This window comes from Haliotis rufescens, unplaced genomic scaffold (genome assembly GCF_023055435.1).
Source record: "Haliotis rufescens isolate VD_foot unplaced genomic scaffold, xgHalRufe1.0.p SCAF_35, whole genome shotgun sequence".
NCBI lineage: Eukaryota > Metazoa > Mollusca > Gastropoda > Lepetellida > Haliotidae > Haliotis > Haliotis rufescens.
The window spans coordinates 4,957,052-4,978,257 of record NW_025964057.1 but is presented as its reverse complement, the minus strand read 5'-3'; the positions used below and the strand labels follow the sequence as shown (position 1 = coordinate 4,978,257).

At 41.6% G+C, this 21,206-nt stretch overlaps 1 protein-coding gene across 5 annotated transcripts in view; it reads right to left on the bottom strand.

The window, feature by feature from the left end:
• Nucleotides 1-21,206, bottom strand: part of LOC124127673 — a 187,825-nt gene that overhangs the window by 144,694 nt on the left and 21,925 nt on the right. For 3 of the 5 annotated variants that reach the window (XM_048381021.1, XM_048381019.1, XM_048381020.1), the window contains exons 2-5: nucleotides 11,145-11,245; nucleotides 8,862-8,927; nucleotides 8,651-8,735; nucleotides 6,784-6,966 (exon numbers count right to left, since the gene is read on the bottom strand). In XM_048381021.1, coding sequence (XP_048236978.1) covers nucleotides 6,784-6,966; nucleotides 8,651-8,735; nucleotides 8,862-8,927; nucleotides 11,145-11,245 — 435 coding nt within the window. Of the gene's footprint in view, nucleotides 1-6,783; nucleotides 6,967-8,650; nucleotides 8,736-8,861; nucleotides 8,928-9,498; nucleotides 9,503-11,090; nucleotides 11,110-11,144; nucleotides 11,246-21,206 lie in introns of those variants that run through there. The other 2 variants (XM_048381023.1, XM_048381022.1) reach the window with 2 other exon arrangements.

The window sequence follows — 21,206 nt, the reverse complement described above, 5'->3', positions numbered from 1 at the left end:
CATCTACATCGGTGATGAGTGGAGCAGACAGGATCTCCATACAGAAAGACATCTACAGGGGTCAGTGATGAGTGGAGCAGACAGGGTCTCCATACAGAAAGACATCTACAGGGGTCAGTGATGAGTGGAGCAGACAGGATCTCCGTACAGAAAGACATCTACATCGGTGATGAGTGGAGCAGACAGGGTCTCCATACAGAAAGACATCTACATCGGTGATGAGAGGAGCAGACAGGATCTCCATACAGAAAGACATCTACATCGGTGATGAGTGGAGCAGACAGGATCTCCATACAGAAAGACATCTACATCGGTGATGAGTGGAGCAGACAGGATCTCCATACAGAAAGACATCTACAGGGGTCAGTGACAAGAGGAGCAGACAGGATCTCCATACAGAAAGACATCTACAGGGGTCAGTGATGAGTGGAGCAGACAGGGTCTCCATACAGAAAGACATCTACATCGGTGATGAGTGGAGCAGACAGGATCTCCATACAGAAAGACATCTACAGGGGTCAGTGATGAGTGGAGCAGACAGGATCTCCGTACAGAAAGACATCTACAGGGGTCAGTGATGAGTGAGGCAGACAGGATGTCCGTACAGAAAGACATCTACAGGGGTCAGTGATGAGTGGAGCAGACAGGGTCTCCATACAGAAAGACATCTACAGGGGTCAGTGATGAGAGGAGCAGACAGGATCTCCATACAGAAAGACATCTACATCGGTGATGAGTGGAGCAGACAGGATCTCCATACAGAAAGACATCTACATCGGTGATGAGTGGAGCAGACAGGATCTCCATACAGAAAGACATCTAAAGGGGTCAGTGATGAGTGGAGCAGACAGGATCTCCGTACAGAAAGACATCTACAGGGGTCAGTGATGAGTGAGGCAGACAGGATGTCCGTACAGAAAGACATCTACAGGGGTCAGTGATGAGTGAGGCAGACAGGATCTCCATACAGAAAGACATCTACAGGGGTCAGTGATGAGAGGAGCAGACAGGATCTCCATACAGAAAGACATCTACATCGGTGATGAGTGGAGCAGACAGGATCTCCATACAGAAAGACATCTACATCGGTGATGAGTGGAGCAGACAGGATCTCCATACAGAAAGACATCTACTGGGGTCAGTGATGAGTGGAGCAGACAGGATCTCCGTACAGAAAGACATCTACAGGGGTCGGTGATGAGTGGAGCAGACAGGATCTCCGTACAGAAAGACATCTACAGGGGTCAGTGATGAGTGAGGCAGACAGGATCTCCATACAGAAAGACATCTACAGGGGTCAGTGATGAGAGGAGCAGACAGGATCTCCATACAGAAAGACATCTACATCGGTGATGAGTGGAGCAGACAGGATCTCCATACAGAAAGACATCTACATCGGTGATGAGTGGAGCAGACAGGATCTCCATACAGAAAGACATCTACAGGGGTCAGTGATGAGTGGAGCAGACAGGATCTCCATACAGAAAGACATCTACATCGGTGATGAGTGGAGCAGACAGGATCTCCATACAGAAAGACATCTACATCGGTGATGAGTGGAGCAGACAGGATCTCCATACAGAAAGACATCTACAGGGGTCAGTGATGAGAGGAGCAGACAGGATCTCCATACAGAAAGACATCTACATCGGTGATGAGTGGAGCAGACAGGATCTCCATACAGAAAGACATCTACATCGGTGATGAGTGGAGCAGACAGGATCTCCATACAGAAAGACATCTACAGGGGTCAGTGATGAGTGGAGCAGACAGGGTCTCCATACAGAAAGACATCTACAGGGGTCAGTGATGAGTGGAGCAGACAGGATCTCCGTACAGAAAGACATCTACATCGGTGATTAGTGGAGCAGACAGGGTCTCCATACAGAAAGACATCTACATCGGTGATGAGAGGAGCAGACAGGATCTCCATACAGAAAGACATCTACATCGGTGATGAGTGGAGCAGACAGGATCTCCATACAGAAAGACATCTACATCGGTGATGAGTGGAGCAGACAGGATCTCCATACAGAAAGACATCTACAGGGGTCAGTGACAAGAGGAGCAGACAGGATCTCCATACAGAAAGACATCTACAGGGGTCAGTGATGAGTGGAGCAGACAGGGTCTCCATACAGAAAGACATCTACATCGGTGATGAGTGGAGCAGACAGGATCTCCATACAGAAAGACATCTACAGGGGTCAGTGATGAGTGGAGCAGACAGGATCTCCGTACAGAAAGACATCTACAGGGGTCAGTGATGAGTGAGGCAGACAGGATGTCCGTACAGAAAGACATCTACAGGGGTCAGTGATGAGTGGAGCAGACAGGGTCTCCATACAGAAAGACATCTACAGGGGTCAGTGATGAGAGGAGCAGACAGGATCTCCATACAGAAAGACATCTACATCGGTGATGAGTGGAGCAGACAGGATCTCCATACAGAAAGACATCTACATCGGTGATGAGTGGAGCAGACAGGATCTCCATACAGAAAGACATCTAAAGGGGTCAGTGATGAGTGGAGCAGACAGGATCTCCGTACAGAAAGACATCTACAGGGGTCAGTGATGAGTGAGGCAGACAGGATGTCCGTACAGAAAGACATCTACAGGGGTCAGTGATGAGTGGAGCAGACAGGGTCTCCATACAGAAAGACATCTACTGGGGTCAGTGATGAGTGGAGCAGACAGGATCTCCATACAGAAAGACATATACAGGGGTCGATGATGAGAGGAGCAGACAGGATCTCCATACGGGGGGGATGAAAGACATCTGAATAATATCTAACTGTGGGTCACAGTCTCACAGTTAGTTGTTGTATCACACGTCAAGTATATATCATGTCTAACTGAACCCATCAGTGGGTCACAGTCTCACAGTTAGTTGTTGTATCACACGTCAAGTATATATCATGTCTAACTGAACCCAACAGTGGGTCACAGTCTCACAGTTAGTTGTTGTATCACACGTCAAGTATATATCATGTCTAACTGAATCCATCAGTGGGTGACAGCCTCACAGCTTGTTGTATCACACGTCAAGTATATATCATGTCTAACTGAACCAATCAGTGGGTGACAGCCTCACAGCTTGTTGTATCACACGTCAAGTATATATCATGTCTAACTGAACCCATCAGTGGGTGACAGCCTCACAGTTTGTTGTATCACACGTCAAGTTTATACACTGAATGTGTGAAGTGAAGAGGCACCACATTCTGGACTGGTGGCTGACATAGCCGTGTAGAACCAGTAGTGTAGAACCAGTAGTGTAGAACCAGTAGTGTAGAACCAGTAGTAACCACACCATACAATGGCTCGGTCTCACACACAGCCAGTGCGTTCACCCGAGACCTTGCAATTAACATATTTGTATGCCCTGATTTGTGCAATTGTTGAAAGTGCTGCCAGCAAATCTGAGTATTCATGACCAACCCTGCCTCACAATAACCCCTCCACAAAGTGACTACAATCGAAGAATGCCTCCCAACAAGCTGGTATCACACAGGATATCTGCCACTGGACTCCACCCATTAGGGAATCCCTCTGCAGGAACTGCACTGACTTGTAAACTGTAATCACTGCCACACATAACATGCACATGATAAGTTTCATGCATACTTTTGCATTCCCCAACAAAGTGGAGATAAAACCATGGTCAGATTCATACTAACTAAATCATGACTCATACACACTAAATCAGGACTCACACACACTAAATCAGGACTCACACACACTAAATCAGGACTCACACACACTAAATCATGACTCATACACACTAAATCAGGACTAACACACACTAAATCAGGACTCATACACACTAAATCAGGACTCACACACACTAAATCAGGACTCACACACACTAAATCAGGACTAACACACACTAAATCAGGACTCATACACACCAAATCAGGACTAACACACACTAAATCAGGACTAACACACACTAAATCAGGACTAACATACACTAAATCAGGACTAACACACACTAAATCAGGACTAACACACACTAAATCAGGACTAACATACACTAAATCAGGACTCACACACACTAAATCAGGACTAACACACACTAAACTAGAAAGTGTTTTTACTCGTAAAAACATATGTCTCCCCCCACTCCCCTAACCCGCATTCATTCGTTTACTTCACGTTAAACCCCATCTCTTCATTCCCACCCTCCATTACTAAATAACAGAGACAAAAATAGAACTCCTAGAAATTTCAAACAACTAATGGGCACCACTTCAGTGCTGGGTTAATGTGTATACAAAGTTTCGCGAAAAAATATTAAACGGTTTCTGAGTTATGGTCAGGAAACAAAGCTTACCCCCATTCAGAGCCTATGTTCAACTTATCTCCATGGAAACAAGAAAAAATAAAAATGTCAAAAATCTCTAAATAGCAAAAGGCACCACTTCAGTGCTGGGTTAAAGTGTATACAAAGTTTCGCGAAAAAATATTAAACGGTTTCCGAGTTATGGTCCGGAAACCAAGCTTACCCCCATTCAGAGCCTATGTTCAACTTATCTCCATGGAAACGAGAAAAAATAAAAATGTCAAAAATCTCTAAATAGCAAAAGGCACCACTTCAGTGCTGGGTTAATGTGTATACAAAGTTTCGCGAAAAAATATTAAACAGTTTCTGAGTTATGGTCCGGAAACGGTGGAAACGCCAACGCCGACGCCGACGGGAACCGTGCCAAAAACAATATGTCTCCCTCCATTCTGGGGGAGACATAATCAGGACTAACACACACTAAATCAGGACTCACACACACTAAATCAGGACTAAAACACACTAAATCAGGACTAACACACACTAAATCAGGACTAACACACACTAAATCAGGACTAACACACACTAAATCAGGACTCACACACACTAAATCAGGAATAACACACACTAAATCAGGACTAACACACTAAATCAGGACTAACACACACTAAATCAGGACAAACACACACTAAATCAGGACTAACACACACTAAATCAGGACTAACACACACTAAATCAGGGCTAACATACACTAAATCAGGACTCACACACACTAAATCAGGACTAACACACACTAAATCAGGACTAACACACTAAATCAGGACTAACATACACTAAATCAGGACTCACACACACTAAATCAGGACTAACACACACTAAACTAGAAAGTGTTTTTACTCGTAAAAACATATGTCTCCCCCCACTCCCCTAACCCGCATTCATTCGTTTACTTCACGTTAAACCCCATCTCTTCATTCCCACCCTCCATTACTAAATAACAGAGACAAAAATAGAACTCCTAGAAATTTCAAACAACTAATGGGCACCACTTCAGTGCTGGGTTAATGTGCATACAAAGTTTCGCGAAAAAATATTAAACGGTTTCTGAGTTATGGTCAGGAAACAAAGCTTACCCCCATTCAGAGCCTATGTTCAACTTATCTCCATGGAAACGAGAAAAAATAAAAACGTCAAAAATCTCTAAATAGCAAAAGGCACCACTTCAGTGCTGGGTTAAAGTGTATACAAAGTTTCGCGAAAAAATATTAAACGGTTTCCGAGTTATGGTCCGGAAACCAAGCTTACCCCCATTCAGAGCCTATGTTCAACTTATCTCCATGGAAACGAGAGAAAATAAAAATGTCAAAAATCTCTAAATAGCAAAAGGCACCACTTCAGTGCTGGGTTAATGTGTATACAAAGTTTCGCGAAAAAATATTAAACAGTTTCTGAGTTATGGTCCGGAAACGGTGGAAACGTCAACGCCGACGCCGACGGGAACCGTGCCAAAAACAATATGTCTCCCTCCATTCTGGGGGAGACATAATCAGGACTAACACACACTAAATCAGGACTCACACACACTAAATCAGGACTAACACACACTAAATCAGGACTCACACACACTAAATCATGACTAACACACACTAAATCAGGACTAACACACACTAAATCAGGACTAACACACACTAAATCAGGACTAACACACACTAAATCAGGACTCACACACTAAATCAGGACTCACACACACTAAATCAGGACTCACACACAAACTAAATCAGGACTAACATACACTAAATCAGGACTAACACACACTAAATTAGGACTAACACACACTAAATCAGGACTAACACACACTAAATCAGGACTCACACACACTAAATTAGGACTAACACACACTAAATCAGGACTCACACACCTAAATCAGGACTAACATACACTAAATCAAGACTCACACACACTAAATCAGGACTAACACACACTAAAATCAACACTCACACACACTAAATCGACGGGACGGGAACCGTGCCAAAAACAATATGTCTCCCTCCATTCTGGGGGAGACATAATCAGGACTAACACACACTAAATCAGGACTAACACACACTAAATCAGGACTAACACACACTAAATCAGGACTAACACACACTAAATCAGGACTAACACACACTAAATCAGGATTCACACACACTAAATCATGACGAAAACACACTAAATCAGGACTAAAACACACTAAATCAGGACTCAGACAACCTAAATCAGGACTAACACACACTAAATCAGGACTAACATACACTAAATCAGGACTAACACACACTAAATCAGGACTCACACACACTAAATCAGGACTCACACACACTAAATCATGACTAACACACACTAAATCAGGACTCACACACACTAAATCAGGACTAACACACATTAAATCAGGACTAACACACAGACAAGTACATTGCAGCCCCCACATGCTGACACTGTAGAATTAGTAGGACGCACCTTCTCTGGTGAGCTGTGATTAGTGGAGCGCCCATTGGCCATATTGGCGTAGCGTTGTGAGGACGACCTGCTCCTCTCACTGCCAACGCGGTGGCTGTCACGACTAGGTGGGGGATTTCGAGGGGAAGTGGCTTTCTTCAGCACCTCCTGCGCTGCCTGTCGCTGATAGATACGACCGAAGTGCTGCAAGGAGAAAGCACAACTACATCACCAACTTGTTACAAGTGATAGATAGGTGGACTAGTGAAGGACAGGTGGACACGTGACAGACAGGTGGACTAGTGACTGACTGGTGGACTAGTGACAGACTGGTGGACAAGTGACAGACTGATGGACAAGTGACAGACTGGTGGACTAGTCACTGACTGATGGACTAGTGACAGACTGGTGGACAAGTGACAGACTGGTGGACAAGTGACAGACAGGTGGACTAGTGACTGACTGGTGGACTAGTGACACACTGATGGACTAGTGACAGACTGGTGGACTAGTCACTGACTGATGGACTAGTGACAGACTGGTGGACAAGTGACAGACTGGTGGACAAGTGACAGACTGGTGGACAAGTGACAGACAGGTGGACTAGTGACTGACTGGTGGACTAGTGACACACTGATGGACTAGTGACAGACTGATGGACAAGTGACAGACTGATGGACAAGTGACAGACTGGTGGACAAGTGACAGACTGGTGGACAAGTGACAGACTGGTGGACAAGTGACAGACTGGTGGACAAGTGACAGACAGGTGGACTAGTGACTGACTGGTGGACTAGTGACACACTGATGGACTAGTGACAGACTGGTGGACTAGTGACAGACAGGTGGACTAGTGACAGACTGGTGGACAAGTGACAGACTGGTGGACAAGTGACAGACAGGTGGACTAGTGACTGACTGGTGGACTAGTGACAGACTGGTGGACAAGTGACAGACTGATGGACAAGTGACAGACTGGTGGACTAGTCACTGACTGATGGACTAGTGACAGACTGGTGGACAAGTGACAGACTGGTGGACAAGTGACAGACTGGTGGACAAGTGACAGACAGGTGGACTAGTGACTGACTGGTGGACTAGTGACACACTGATGGACTAGTGACAGACTGATGGACAAGTGACAGACTGATGGACAAGTGACAGACTGGTGGACAAGTGACAGACTGGTGGACAAGTGACAGACTGGTGGACAAGTGACAGACTGGTGGACAAGTGACAGACAGGTGGACTAGTGACTGACTGGTGGACTAGTGACACACTGATGGACTAGTGACAGACTGGTGGACTAGTGACAGACAGGTGGACTAGTGACAGACTGGTGGACAAGTGACAGACTGGTGGACAAGTGACAGACTGGTGGACAAGTGACAGACTGGTGGACTAGTGACAGACTGGTGGACTAGTGACAGACTGGTGGACTAGTCACTGACTGATGGACTAGTGACAGACTGGTGGACAACTGACTGACATACGGACTAGTGACAGACTGGTGGACAACTGACTGACTGGTGGACTAGTGATAGACTGGTGGACAAGTGACAGACCGGTGGACAACTGACAGACTGGTGGAATAGTGACTGACTGGTGGACTAGTGACACACTGATGGACTAGTGACAGACTGGTGGACAAGTGACAGACTGGTGGACAAGTGACAGACTGGTGGACTAGTGACAGACTGGTGGACTAGTGACAGACTGGTGGACACGTGACAGACTGGTGGACTAGTGACAGTCTGGTGGACTAGTGACAGACTGGTGGACTAGTGACTGACTGGTGGACTAGTCACTGACTGGTTGACTAGTCACTGACTGATGGATTTGTGACTGACTGATGGACTAGTGACAGACTGGTGGACTAGTGACTGACCGGACCGGAGTACAGCACATGCTTGTTGGCCAGATACCATGTGTACACCTTCCTCAGACTCTCCTGCTGCTTGCCAGACTTCACCCTGGAACAGGTCACATCATATTCACACAACGGTAGCACAAAACAGCATTAGTTCACCACATCCTATAGATAGTGGCTAGGTCACTGAGCAATGTAAACTGAACACAACTACTCAGAGATCACTTACTCCTTAACTTCACTCAGCATCTGGACAAGGATGTGGTAGAACCTGGTGTCCCGCTCTGCCTGATCCCTGCAACAGAGGGACACACTTGTACATCAGGTTCTGGCTTCCAGCACTTACATCAGGTCCTGGCTTCAAACACTTACATCAGGTCCTGGCTTCAAGCACTTACATCAGGTTCTGGCTTCAAGCACTTACATCAGGTCCTGGCTTCAAGCACTTACATCAGGTCCTGGCTTCAAGCACTTACATCAGGTTCTGGCTTCAAGCACTTACATCAGGTCCTGGCTTCAAGCACTTACATCAGGTCCTAGCTTCCAGCACTTACATCAAGTCCTAGCTTCAAACACTTACATCAGGTTCTGGCTTCAAGCACTTACATCAAGTCCTAGCTTCAAACACTTACATCAGGTCCTGGCTTCAAGCACTTACATCAGGTCCTGGCTTCCAGCACTTACATCAAGTCCTAGCTTCAAGCACTTACATCAAGTCCTAGCTTCAAGCACTTACATCAGGTCCTGGCTTCAAGCACTTACATCAAGTCCTAGCTTCAAGCACTTACATCAAGTCCTAGCTTCAAGCACTTACATCAAGTCCTAGCTTCAAGCACTTACATCAGGTCCTGGCTTCCAGCACTTACATCAGGTCCTGGCTTCAAGCACTTACATCAAGTCCTAGCTTCAAGCACTTACATCAGGTTCTGGCTTCAAGCACTTACATCAGGTCCTGGCTTCCAGCACTTACATCAAGTCCTAGCTTCAAGCACTTACATCAAGTCCTAGCTTCAAGCACTTACATCAGGTCCTGGCTTCAAGCACTTACATCAAGTCCTAGCTTCAAGCACTTACATCAAGTCCTAGCTTCAAACACTTACATCAGGTCCTGGCTTCAAGCACTTACATCAGGTTCTGGCTTCCAGCACTTACATCAAGTCCTAGCTTCAAGCACTTACATCAAGTCCTAGCTTCAAGCACTTACATCAAGTCCTAGCTTCAAACACTTACATCAGGTTCTGGCTTCAAACACTTACATCAGGTTCTGGCTTCAAGCACTTACATCAGGTCCTGGCTTCAAGCACTTACATCAAGTCCTAGCTTCAAGCACTTACATCAAGTCCTAGCTTCAAACACTTACATCAGGTTCTGGCTTCAAACACTTACATCAGGTTCTGGCTTCAAGCACTTACATCAGGTCCTGGCTTCAAGCACTTACATCAAGTCCTAGCTTCAAACACTTACATCAGGTTCTGGCTTCAAACACTTACATCAGGTTCTGGCTTCAAGCACTTACATCAAGTCCTGGCTTCAAACACTTACATCAGGTCTTGGCTTCAAACACTTACATCAGGTCTTGGCTTCAAACACTTACATCAGGTTCTGGCTTCAAGCCATTACATCAGGTCCTAGCTTCAAACACTGACATCAGGTCCTGGCTGCAAGCATTTACATCAGGTCGTGGCTTCAAACACTCACATCAGGTTCTGGCTTCAAGCAGTTACATCAGGTCCTAGCTTCAAACACTTACATCAGGTCCTGGCTTCAAGCAGACTTACATCAGGTCCTGGCTTTACACAGACTTACATCAGGTCCTGGCTTCAAACCCTTACATCAGGTCCCTGCTTTAAACACTTACATCAGCTCCTGGCTTCAAACCCTTACATCAGGTCCTGGCTTCAAACACTTACATCAGGTCCTGGCTTCAAACCCTTACATCAGGTCCTAGCTTCCAACACTTACATCAGGTCCTGGTTTCCAACCCTTACATCAGGTCCTAGCTTCAAACCCTTACATCAGGTCCTGGTTTCCAACACTTACATCAGGTCCTGGCTTCAAACCCTTGCATCAGGTCCCTGCTTCAAACACTTACATCAGGTCCTGGCTTCAAACCCTTACATCAGGTCCTAGCTTCAAACCCTTACATCAGGTCCTGGCTTCAAACCCTAACATCAGGTCCTGGCTTCCAACACTTACATCAGGTCCTGGCTTCAAACCCTTACATCAGGTCCCTGCTTCAAACACTTACATCAGGTCCTGGCTTCAAACCCTTACATCAGGTCCTACCTTCAAACCCTTACATCAGGTCCTGGCTTCCAACACTTACATCAGGTCCTGGCTTCAAACCCTTACATCAGGTCCCTGCTTCAAACACTTACATCAGGTCCTGGCTTCAAACACTCACATCAGGTCCTGGCTTCAAACCCTTACATCAGTTCCTGGCTTCAAGCACACTTACATCAGGCGCTGGCTTCAAACCCTTACATCAGGTCCTGGCTTCAAGCACACTTACATCAGGTCCTGGGTTTTCCCTGTAAGATGGGCCAGTTTGAGGTCATGGTGATGGCGCTCAATGGCACCATACATGTCCTTGAACTCATTCAGGGTCATCATCTAACAGAGAAACATATAAAATGAAAGGCTCCCTCACACAACTACTGTGGTTACTGAGCATAATGTGCAGGTCTTAAGAGTTTGCATGCAGGTGCCTTTTCACATTGCCTGTGTATATATGCAAAAGTAATTTTGTAAGGTAAATGATAGGCACAAGCACACTGTGAGGCTGATCTCCGGTCACAGAGGGCATGCATTCATGTCAATTTCACAGACCAGGACTGCGTTCCAGTTATTTTCACTGATGAATTAAGATGCTTTCAGGACTTCACAGATCATCATGCCCGAATGAGATGTAAACGAGGAGAAAGATTTCAGGATTCCAACGAAGCCAAACATACCCAATATGGTATGGGCTCAATCATGATTTGGGGTGGGATCAGTAGAGCTGGGAGAACCAATCTCCATGTCCTACAGCTGGGCACGATGACAGGTGCACCCTGGAAGGGATGAGACCGTATGGGGGAGCAATCGGACAGGACTTCATCTTCATGGACAATTACTCACGACCTCATTGTGCCAGGGTCGTTCATGCCTATTTTGAGTATGAGACCATTGTCCACATGGAGTGGCCAGCCCGGTTATCAGACCTATTCCCTATCGAACACATGTGGAACCAGCTGCAGATCACCCTCTCACGACACATAATGCTCTTACTGTCATCCAGACATTTATTGGGAGCATACTACGACGGTGCCAGGCTGTGAACACATCATGTAGATCAAATACCCGCTACAGAGAGTTTCACATATGTGTTCACAGGCTTTTATTCATTAAACATGTCTTCATGCAATAATGTCTTTGGCTATTTCAACAGATGCACAAAATTTGAAATATAACTTTTAAGGTGGTGATCCTTAGCAAACTTTGAGTAGTATATTTTGAATATCGCAATGGCACATTAATACTTAGCACATAACAGTCATGAGTAACGAAAGAGCCATATTTGTTGATTATCAAAGGTGATGGTGATAATGCACATTTTACCATGAATTTGGAATTTACTCGATTCTGATTGGTCATTCAGAGGCTATTAAATCACAATAACCCCCTCTGATTGAAACAGCTGGTTTGATGGCCGCATCACTGCAGAAGCTAATATTCATAGAATATTACTTTTTTTCAGTCATTGTCTGTAGGCATATTTGAATAATAATATCTACAATTACAGGTTACAAAATGCACACATGCAGTTACTATAATATGACGTCATAATGTTTGAGTGAAGTATTACGGTGTAAATAAACCGCTTGAGTATATACAGCGCCATATGTTGTTTGGTGACTCCATAATTCAGATCGATAACGCACTCAAAGCACTGGACTCAACCCATGCCTCATGCTGAGCGTTCGGTTCCAAATTCAATTAAGTGCAGTTAAATCTACAGGTAACCTAGTTCTACATTGAAAACACAGTATGGTTATCTCCTAATTAGATACAGGTAACCTAGTTCTACATTGAAAACACAGTGTGGTTATCTCCTATTAAGATACAGGTAACCTAGTTCTACATTGAAAACACAGTATGGTTATCTCCTAATTAGATACAGGTAACCTAGTTCTACATTGAAAACACAGTATGGTTATCTCCTAATTAGATACAGGTAACCTAGTTCTACATTGAAGACATAGTATGGTTATCTCCTAATTAGATACAGGTAACCTAGTTCTACATTGAAAACACAGTATGGTTATCTCCTAAGTAGATACAGGTAACCTAGTTCTACGTTGAAAACACAGTGTGGTTATCTCCTAATTAGATACAGGTAACCTAGTTCTACATTGAAAACACAGTATGGTTATCTCCTAATAAAATACAGGTAACCTAGTTCTACATTGAAAACACAGTATGGTTATCTCCTATTAAGATACAGGTAACCTAGTTCTACATTGAAGACGTAGTATGGTTATCTCCTAATTAGATACAGGTAACCTAGTTCTACATTGAAAACACAGTATGGTTATCTCCTAATTAGATACAGGTAACCTAGTTCTACATTGAAGACATAGTATGGTTATCTCCTAATTAGATACAGGTAACCTAGTTCTACATTGAAAACACAGTATGGTTATCTCCTAATTAGATACAGGTAACCTAGTTCTACATTGAAGACACAGTATGGTTATCTCCTAATTAGATACAGGTAACCTAGTTCTACATTGAAAACACAGTATGGTTATCTCCTAATTAGATACAGGTAACCTAGTTCTACATTGAAAACACAGTATGGTTATCTCCTAATTAGATACAGGTAACCTAGTTCTACATTGAAGACATAGTATGGTTATCTCCTAATTAGATACAGGTAACCTAGTTCTACATTGAAAACACAGTATGGTTATCTCCTAATTAGATACAGGTAACCTAGTTCTACATTGAAAACACAGTATGGTTATCTCCTTATTAGATACAGGTAACCTAGTTCTACATTGAAAACACAGTATGGTTATCTCCTAATTAGATACAGGTAACCTAGTTCTACATTGAAAACACAGTGTGGTTATCTCCTAATTAGATACAGGTAACCTAGTTCTACATTGAAAATACAGTATGGTTATCTCCTAATTAGATACAGGTAACCTAGTTCTACATTGAAAACACAGTATGGTTATCTCCTAATTAGATACAGGTAACCTAGTTCTACATTGAAAACACAGTATGGTTATCTCCTAATTAGATACAGGTAACCTAGTTCTACATTGAAAACACAGTGTGGTTATCTCCTAATTAGATACAGGTAACCTAGTTCTACATTGAAAACACAGTATGGTTATGTCCTAATTAGATACAGGTAACCTAGTTCTACATTGAAAACACAGTATGGTTATCTCCTAATTAGATACAGGTAACCTAGTTCTACATTGAAGACATAGTATGGTTATCTCCTAATTAGATACAGGTAACCTAGTTCTACATTGAAAACACAGTATGGTTATCTCCTAATTAGATACAGGTAACCTAGTTCTACATTGAAAACACAGTGTGGTTATCTCCTAATTAGATACAGGTAACCTAGTTCTACATTGAAAACACAGTATGGTTATCTCCTAATTAGATACAGGTAACCTAGTTCTACATTGAAAACACAGTGTGGTTATCTCCTAATTAGATACAGGTAACCTAGTTCTACATTGAAAACACAGTATGGTTATCTCCTTATTAGATACAGGTAACCTAGTTCTACATTGAAGACATAGTATGGTTATCTCCTAATTAGATACAGGTAACCTAGTTCTACATTGAAAACACAGTGTGGTTATCTCCTAATTAGATACAGGTAACCTAGTTCTACATTGAAAACACAGTATGGTTATCTCCTAATAAGATACAGGTAACCTAGTTCTACATTGAAAACACAGTATGGTTATCTCCTAATTAGATACAGGTAACCTAGTTCTACATTGAAGACATAGTATGGTTATCTCCTAATTAGATACAGGTAACCTAGTTCTACATTGAAAACACAGTATGAATATCTCCTAATTAGATACAGGTAACCTAGTTCTACATTGAAAACACAGTATGGTTATCTCCTAATTAGATACAGGTAACCTAGTTCTACATTGAAAACACAGTGTGGTTATCTCCTAATTAGATACAGGTAACCTAGTTCTACATTGAAAACACAGTGTGGTTATCTCCTAATTAGATACAGGTAACCTAGTTCTACATTGAAAACACAGTATGGTTATCTCCTAATAAAATACAGGTAACCTAGTTCTACATTGAAAACACAGTATGGTTATCTCCTATTAAGATACAGGTAACCTAGTTCTACATTGAAGACGTAGTATGGTTATCTCCTAATTAGATACAGGTAACCTAGTTCTACATTGAAAACACAGTATGGTTATCTCCTAATTAGATACAGGTAACCTAGTTCTACATTGAAGACATAGTATGGTTATCTCCTAATTAGATACAGGTAACCTAGTTCTACATTGAAAACACAGTATGGTTATCTCCTAATTAGATACAGGTAACCTAGTTCTACATTGAAAACACAGTGTGGTTATCTCCTAATTAGATACAGGTAACCTAGTTCTACATTGAAGACACAGTATGGTTATCTCCTAATTAGATACAGGTAACCTAGTTCTACATTGAAAACACAGTATGGTTATCTCCTATTAAGATACAGGTAACCTAGTTCTACATTGAAGACACAGTATGGTTATCTCCTAATTAGATACAGGTAACCTAGTTCTACATTGAAGACATAGTATGGTTATCTCCTAATTAGATACAGGTAACCTAGTTCTACATTGAAGACACAGTATGGTTATCTCCTAATTAGATACAGGTAACCTAGTTCTACATTGAAGACATAGTATGGTTATCTCCTAATTAGATACAGGTAACCTAGTTCTACATTGAAAACACAGTATGGTTATCTCCTAATTAGATAAGATCATAGAACATTTATTAAACACTTTAAAACCATAAAGTTGCACCACAGATGTTGGTGAAATCGACTGAAGCACAAGAAAGCACAATGACTTACAATCATGAAAGACGTCTGTGATAATCTGACCTTAGGTCATAATCATGGGGTAACTAATCACAGACCTGGAATTCGATCGCACACATATGTTTGATACCAGTTATCTAAACTGGGCTTCTCACCCACAGGTGTGGAGGAATCTTCTCACAAACACAATGACACACAGATAACAGGATGCACCATGACGTCATCCAGATTTGTAAAAAACAATCAGTGTAAATAGAAAGCCATGTTAATATTACACCACTAATCTCTTGCTTGTTAAACAGGCGTGGTGTTCAATAGTTTCCCCCTGAAATACACTTGTTATGACATAAAATCAATGGGGAACCCTAAACTGACAGGTGACTCGGACAATATAATCTACGAGGCATTCCCTTGTCGGGTCAACAGTGACTGGGTAGACTTGATTCAGGGTAATGCATGGGACATCTAATGCTTTGTAGTATATGGGACATCTAATGCTTTGTAGTATATGGGACTTCTAATGCTTTGTAGTGCATGGGACATCTAATGCTTTGTAGTATATGGGACATCTAATGCTTTGTAGTGCATGGGACATCTAATGCTTTGTAGTATATGGGACATCTAATGCTTTGTAGTATATGGGACATCTAATGCTTTGTAGTATATGGGACATCTAATGCTTTGTAGTATATGGGACTTCTAATGCTTTGTAGTATATGGACATCTAATGCTTTGTAGTGCATGGGACATCTAATGCTTTGTAGTATATGGGACATCTAATGCTTTGTAGTGCATGGGACATCTAATGCTTTGTAGTATATGGACATCTAATGCTTTGTAGTATATGGGACATCTAATGCTTTGTAGTATATGGGACATCTAATGCTTTGTAGTATATGGGACATCTAATGCTTTGTAGTATATGGGACATTTAATGCTTTGTAGTGCATGGGACATCTAATGCTTTGTAGTATATGGGACTTCTAATGCTTTGTAGTATATGGGACATCTAATGCTTTGTAGTATATGGTACATCTAATGCTTTGTAGTATATGGGACATCTAATGCTTTGTAGTGCATGGGACATCTAATGCTTTGTAGTATATGGACATCTAATGCTTTGTAGTATATGGGACATGTAATGCTTTGTAGTATATGGACATCTAATACTTTGTAGTGCATGGGACATGTAATGCTTTGTAGTATATGGGACATCTAATGCTTTGTAGTATATGGGACATCTAATGCTTTGTAGTATATGGGACATCTAATGCTTTGTAGTATATGGGACATTTAATGCTTTGTAGTGCATGGGACATCTAATGCTTTGTAGTATATGGGACTTCTAATGCTTTGTAGTATATGGGACATCTAATGCTTTGTAGTATATGGTACATCTAATGCTTTGTAGTATATGGGACATCTAATGCTTTGTAGTGCATGGGACATCTAATGCTTTGTAGTATATGGACATCTAATGCTTTGTAGTATATGGGACATGTAATGCTTTGTAGTATATGGACATCTAATACTTTGTAGTGCATGGGACATGTAATGCTTTGTAGTGCATGGGACATCTAATACTTTGTAGTGCATGGGAGATGTAATGCTTTGTAGTGCATGGGACATGTAATGCTTTGTAGTGCATGGGACATCTAATACTTTGTAGTGCATGGGACATGTAATGCTTTGTAGTATATGGGACATCTAATACTTTGTAGTATATGGGACATCTAATGCGTTGTAGTGCATGGGAGATGTAATACTTTGTAGTGCATGGACATCTAATGCTTTGTAGTGCATGGACATCTAATACTTTGTAGTATATGGGACATCTAATACTTTGTAGTGCATGGGAGATGTAATGCTTTGTAGTATATGGGACATTTAATGCTTTGTAGTGCATGGACATCTAATACTTTGTAGTGCATGGACATCTAATACTTTGTAGTGCATGGGACATCTAATACTTTGTAGTGCATGGGAGATGTAATGCTTTGTAGTATATGGGACATCTAATACTTTGTAGTGCATGGGAGATGTAATGCTTTGTAGTATATGGGACATTTAATGCTTTGTAGTGCATGGACATCTAATACTTTGTAGTGCATGGACATCTAATACTTTGTAGTGCATGGGACATCTAATACTTTGTAGTGCATGGGAGATGTAATGCTTTGTAGTATATGGGACATCTAATACTTTGTAGTGCATGGGAGATGTAATGCTTTGTAGTATATGGGACATTTAATGCTTTGTAGTGCATGGACATCTAATACTTTGTAGTATATGGACATCTAATACTTTGTAGTGCATGGACATCTAATACTTTGTAGTATATGGGACATCTAATACTTTGTAGTGCATGGGAGATGTAATACTTTGTAGTATATGGGACATGTAATGCTTTGTAGTATATGGACATCTAATACTTTGTAGTATATGGGACATCTAATACTTTGTAGTATATGGGACATCTAATGCTTTGTAGTATATGGGACATCTAATACTTTGTAGTATATGGGACATCTAATACTTTGTAGTATATGGGACATCTAATGCTTTGTAGTATATGGGACATCTAATACTTTGTAGTATATGGGACATCTAATACTTAGTAGTGCATGGGAGATGTAATGCTTTGTAGTATATGGGACATCTAATGCTTTGTAGTGTATGGGACATCTAATGCTTTGTAGTGCATGGGACATCTAATACTTTGTAGTATATGGACATCTAATACTTTGTAGTATATGGACATCTAATACTTTGTAGTGCATGGGACATGTAATGCTTTGTAGTATATGGACATCTAATACTTTGTAGTGCATGGGACATGTAATGCTTTGTAGTATATGGGACATGTAATACTTTGTAGTATATGGACATCTAATACTTTGTAGTGCATGGGACATGTAATGCTTTGTAGTGCATGGGACATGTAATACTTTGTAGTGCATGGGACATCTAATGCTTTGTAGTATATGGGACATCTAATGCTTTGTAGTATATGGACATCTAATGCTTTGTAGTATATGGGACATCTAATGCTTTGTAGTATATGGGACATCTAATACTTTGTAGTGCATGGGACATCTAATGCTTTGTAGTGCATGGGACATCTAATACTTTGTAGTGCATGGGACATGTAATGCTTTGTAGTGCATGGGACATCTAATACTTTGTAGTGCATGGGACATGTAATGCTTTGTAGTATATGGGACATCTAATACTTTGTAGTGCATGGGAGATGTAATACTTTGTAGTGCATGGACATCTAATACTTTGTAGTGCATGGGACATGTAATACTTTGTAGTGCATGGACATGTAATGCTTTGTAGTGCATGGGACATCTAATACTTTGTAGTGCATGGACATCTAATGCTTTGTAGTATATGGGACATCTAATGCGTTGTAGTGCATGGGAGATGTAATACTTTGTAGTGCATGGACATCTAATACTTTGTAGTGCATGGGACATCTAATACTTTGTAGTGCATGGACATCTAATACTTTGTAGTATATGGGACATCTAATACTTTCTAGTGCATGGGAGATGTAATGCTTTGTAGTATATGGGACATCTAATACTTTGTAGTATATGGGACATCTAATACTTTGTAGTGCATGGACATCTAATACTTTGTAGTGCATGGACATCTAATACTTTGTAGTGCATGGGACATGTAATACTTTGTAGTGCATGGACATCTAATACTTTGTAGTGCATGGACATCTAATACTTTGTAGTGCATGGACATCTAATACTTTGTAGTATATGGGACATCTAATACTTTGTAGTGCATGGACATCTAATACTTTGTAGTGCATGGACATCTAATACTTTGTAGTGCATGGGACATGTAATGCTTTGTAGTGCATGGGACATCTAATGCTTTGTAGTGCATGGGACATCTAATACTTTGTAGTGCATGGGACATCTAATACTTTGTAGTGCATGGACATCTAATACTTTGTAGTATATGGGACATCTAATACTTTGTAGTATATGGGACATCTAATGCTTTGTAGTGCATGGGACATGTAATGCTTTGTAGTGCATGGGACATGTAATGCTTTGTAGTATATGGGACATCTAATGCTTTGTAGTGCATGGGACATGTAATGCTTTGTAGTATATGGGACATCTAATACTTTGTAGTGCATGGGACATGTAATGCTTTGTAGTATATGGGACATGTAATACTTTGTAGTGCATGGGAGATGTAATACTTTGTAGTGCATGGGACATCTAATACTTTGTAGTATATGGGACATGTAATACTTTGTAGTATATGGGACATGTAATACTTTGTAGTATATGGGACATGTAATACTTTGTAGTATATGGGACATGTAATCCTTTGTAGTATATGGGACATGTAATACTTTGTAGTATATGGGACATGTAATACTTTGTAGTGCATGGGACATCTAATACTTTGTAGTGCATGGGAGATGTAATACTTTGTAGTATATGGGACATCTAATGCTTTGTAGTGCATGGGACATCTAATACTTTGTAGTATATGGGACATCTAATACTTTGTAGTGCATGGGACATCTAATGCTTTGTAGTATATGGGACATGTAATACTTTGTAGTGCATGGGACATGTAATGCTTTGTAGTGCATGGGACATGTAATACTTTGTAGTGCATGGGACATGTAATGCTTTGTAGTATATGGGACATCTAATACTTTGTAGTATATGGAACATCTAAGGCTTTGTAGTATATGGGACATGTAATGCTTTGTAGTATATGGGACATCTAGTGCTTTGTAGTGCATGGGACATGTACTGCTTTGTAGTATATGGGATATCTAATGCTTTGTAGTGTATGGGACATCTAATGCTTTGTAGTATATGGGATATCTAATGCTTTGTAGTGTATGGGACATCTAATGCTTTGTAGTATATGGGATATCTAATGCTTTGTAGTATATGGGACATCTAATGCTTTGTAGTATATGGGATATCTAATGCTTTGTAGTATATGGGACACCTGATTGTTGGTAGTATATGGGACATCTGATTGTTGGTAGTACATGGGACACCTGATAGTTGGTAGTATATGGGACACCTGATTGTTGGTAGTACATGGGACACCTGATAGTTGGTAGTATATGGGACACCTGATTGTTGGTAGTACATGGGACACCTGATTGTTGGTAGTACACGGGACACCTGATTGTTGGTAGTGCATGGGACACCTGATTGTTGGTAGTACACGGGACACCTGATAGTTGGTAGTACATGGGACACCTAATAGTTGGTAGTGCATGGGACACCTGATTGTTGGTAGTACATGGGACACTTGATTGTTGGTAGTACATGGGACACATGATTGTTGGTAGTACATGGGACACATGATTGTTGGTAGTACATGGGACACCTGATTGTTGGTAGTGCATGGGACACCTGATTGTTGGTAGTACATGGGACACCTGATTGTTGGTAGTACATGGGACACCTGATAGTTGGTAGT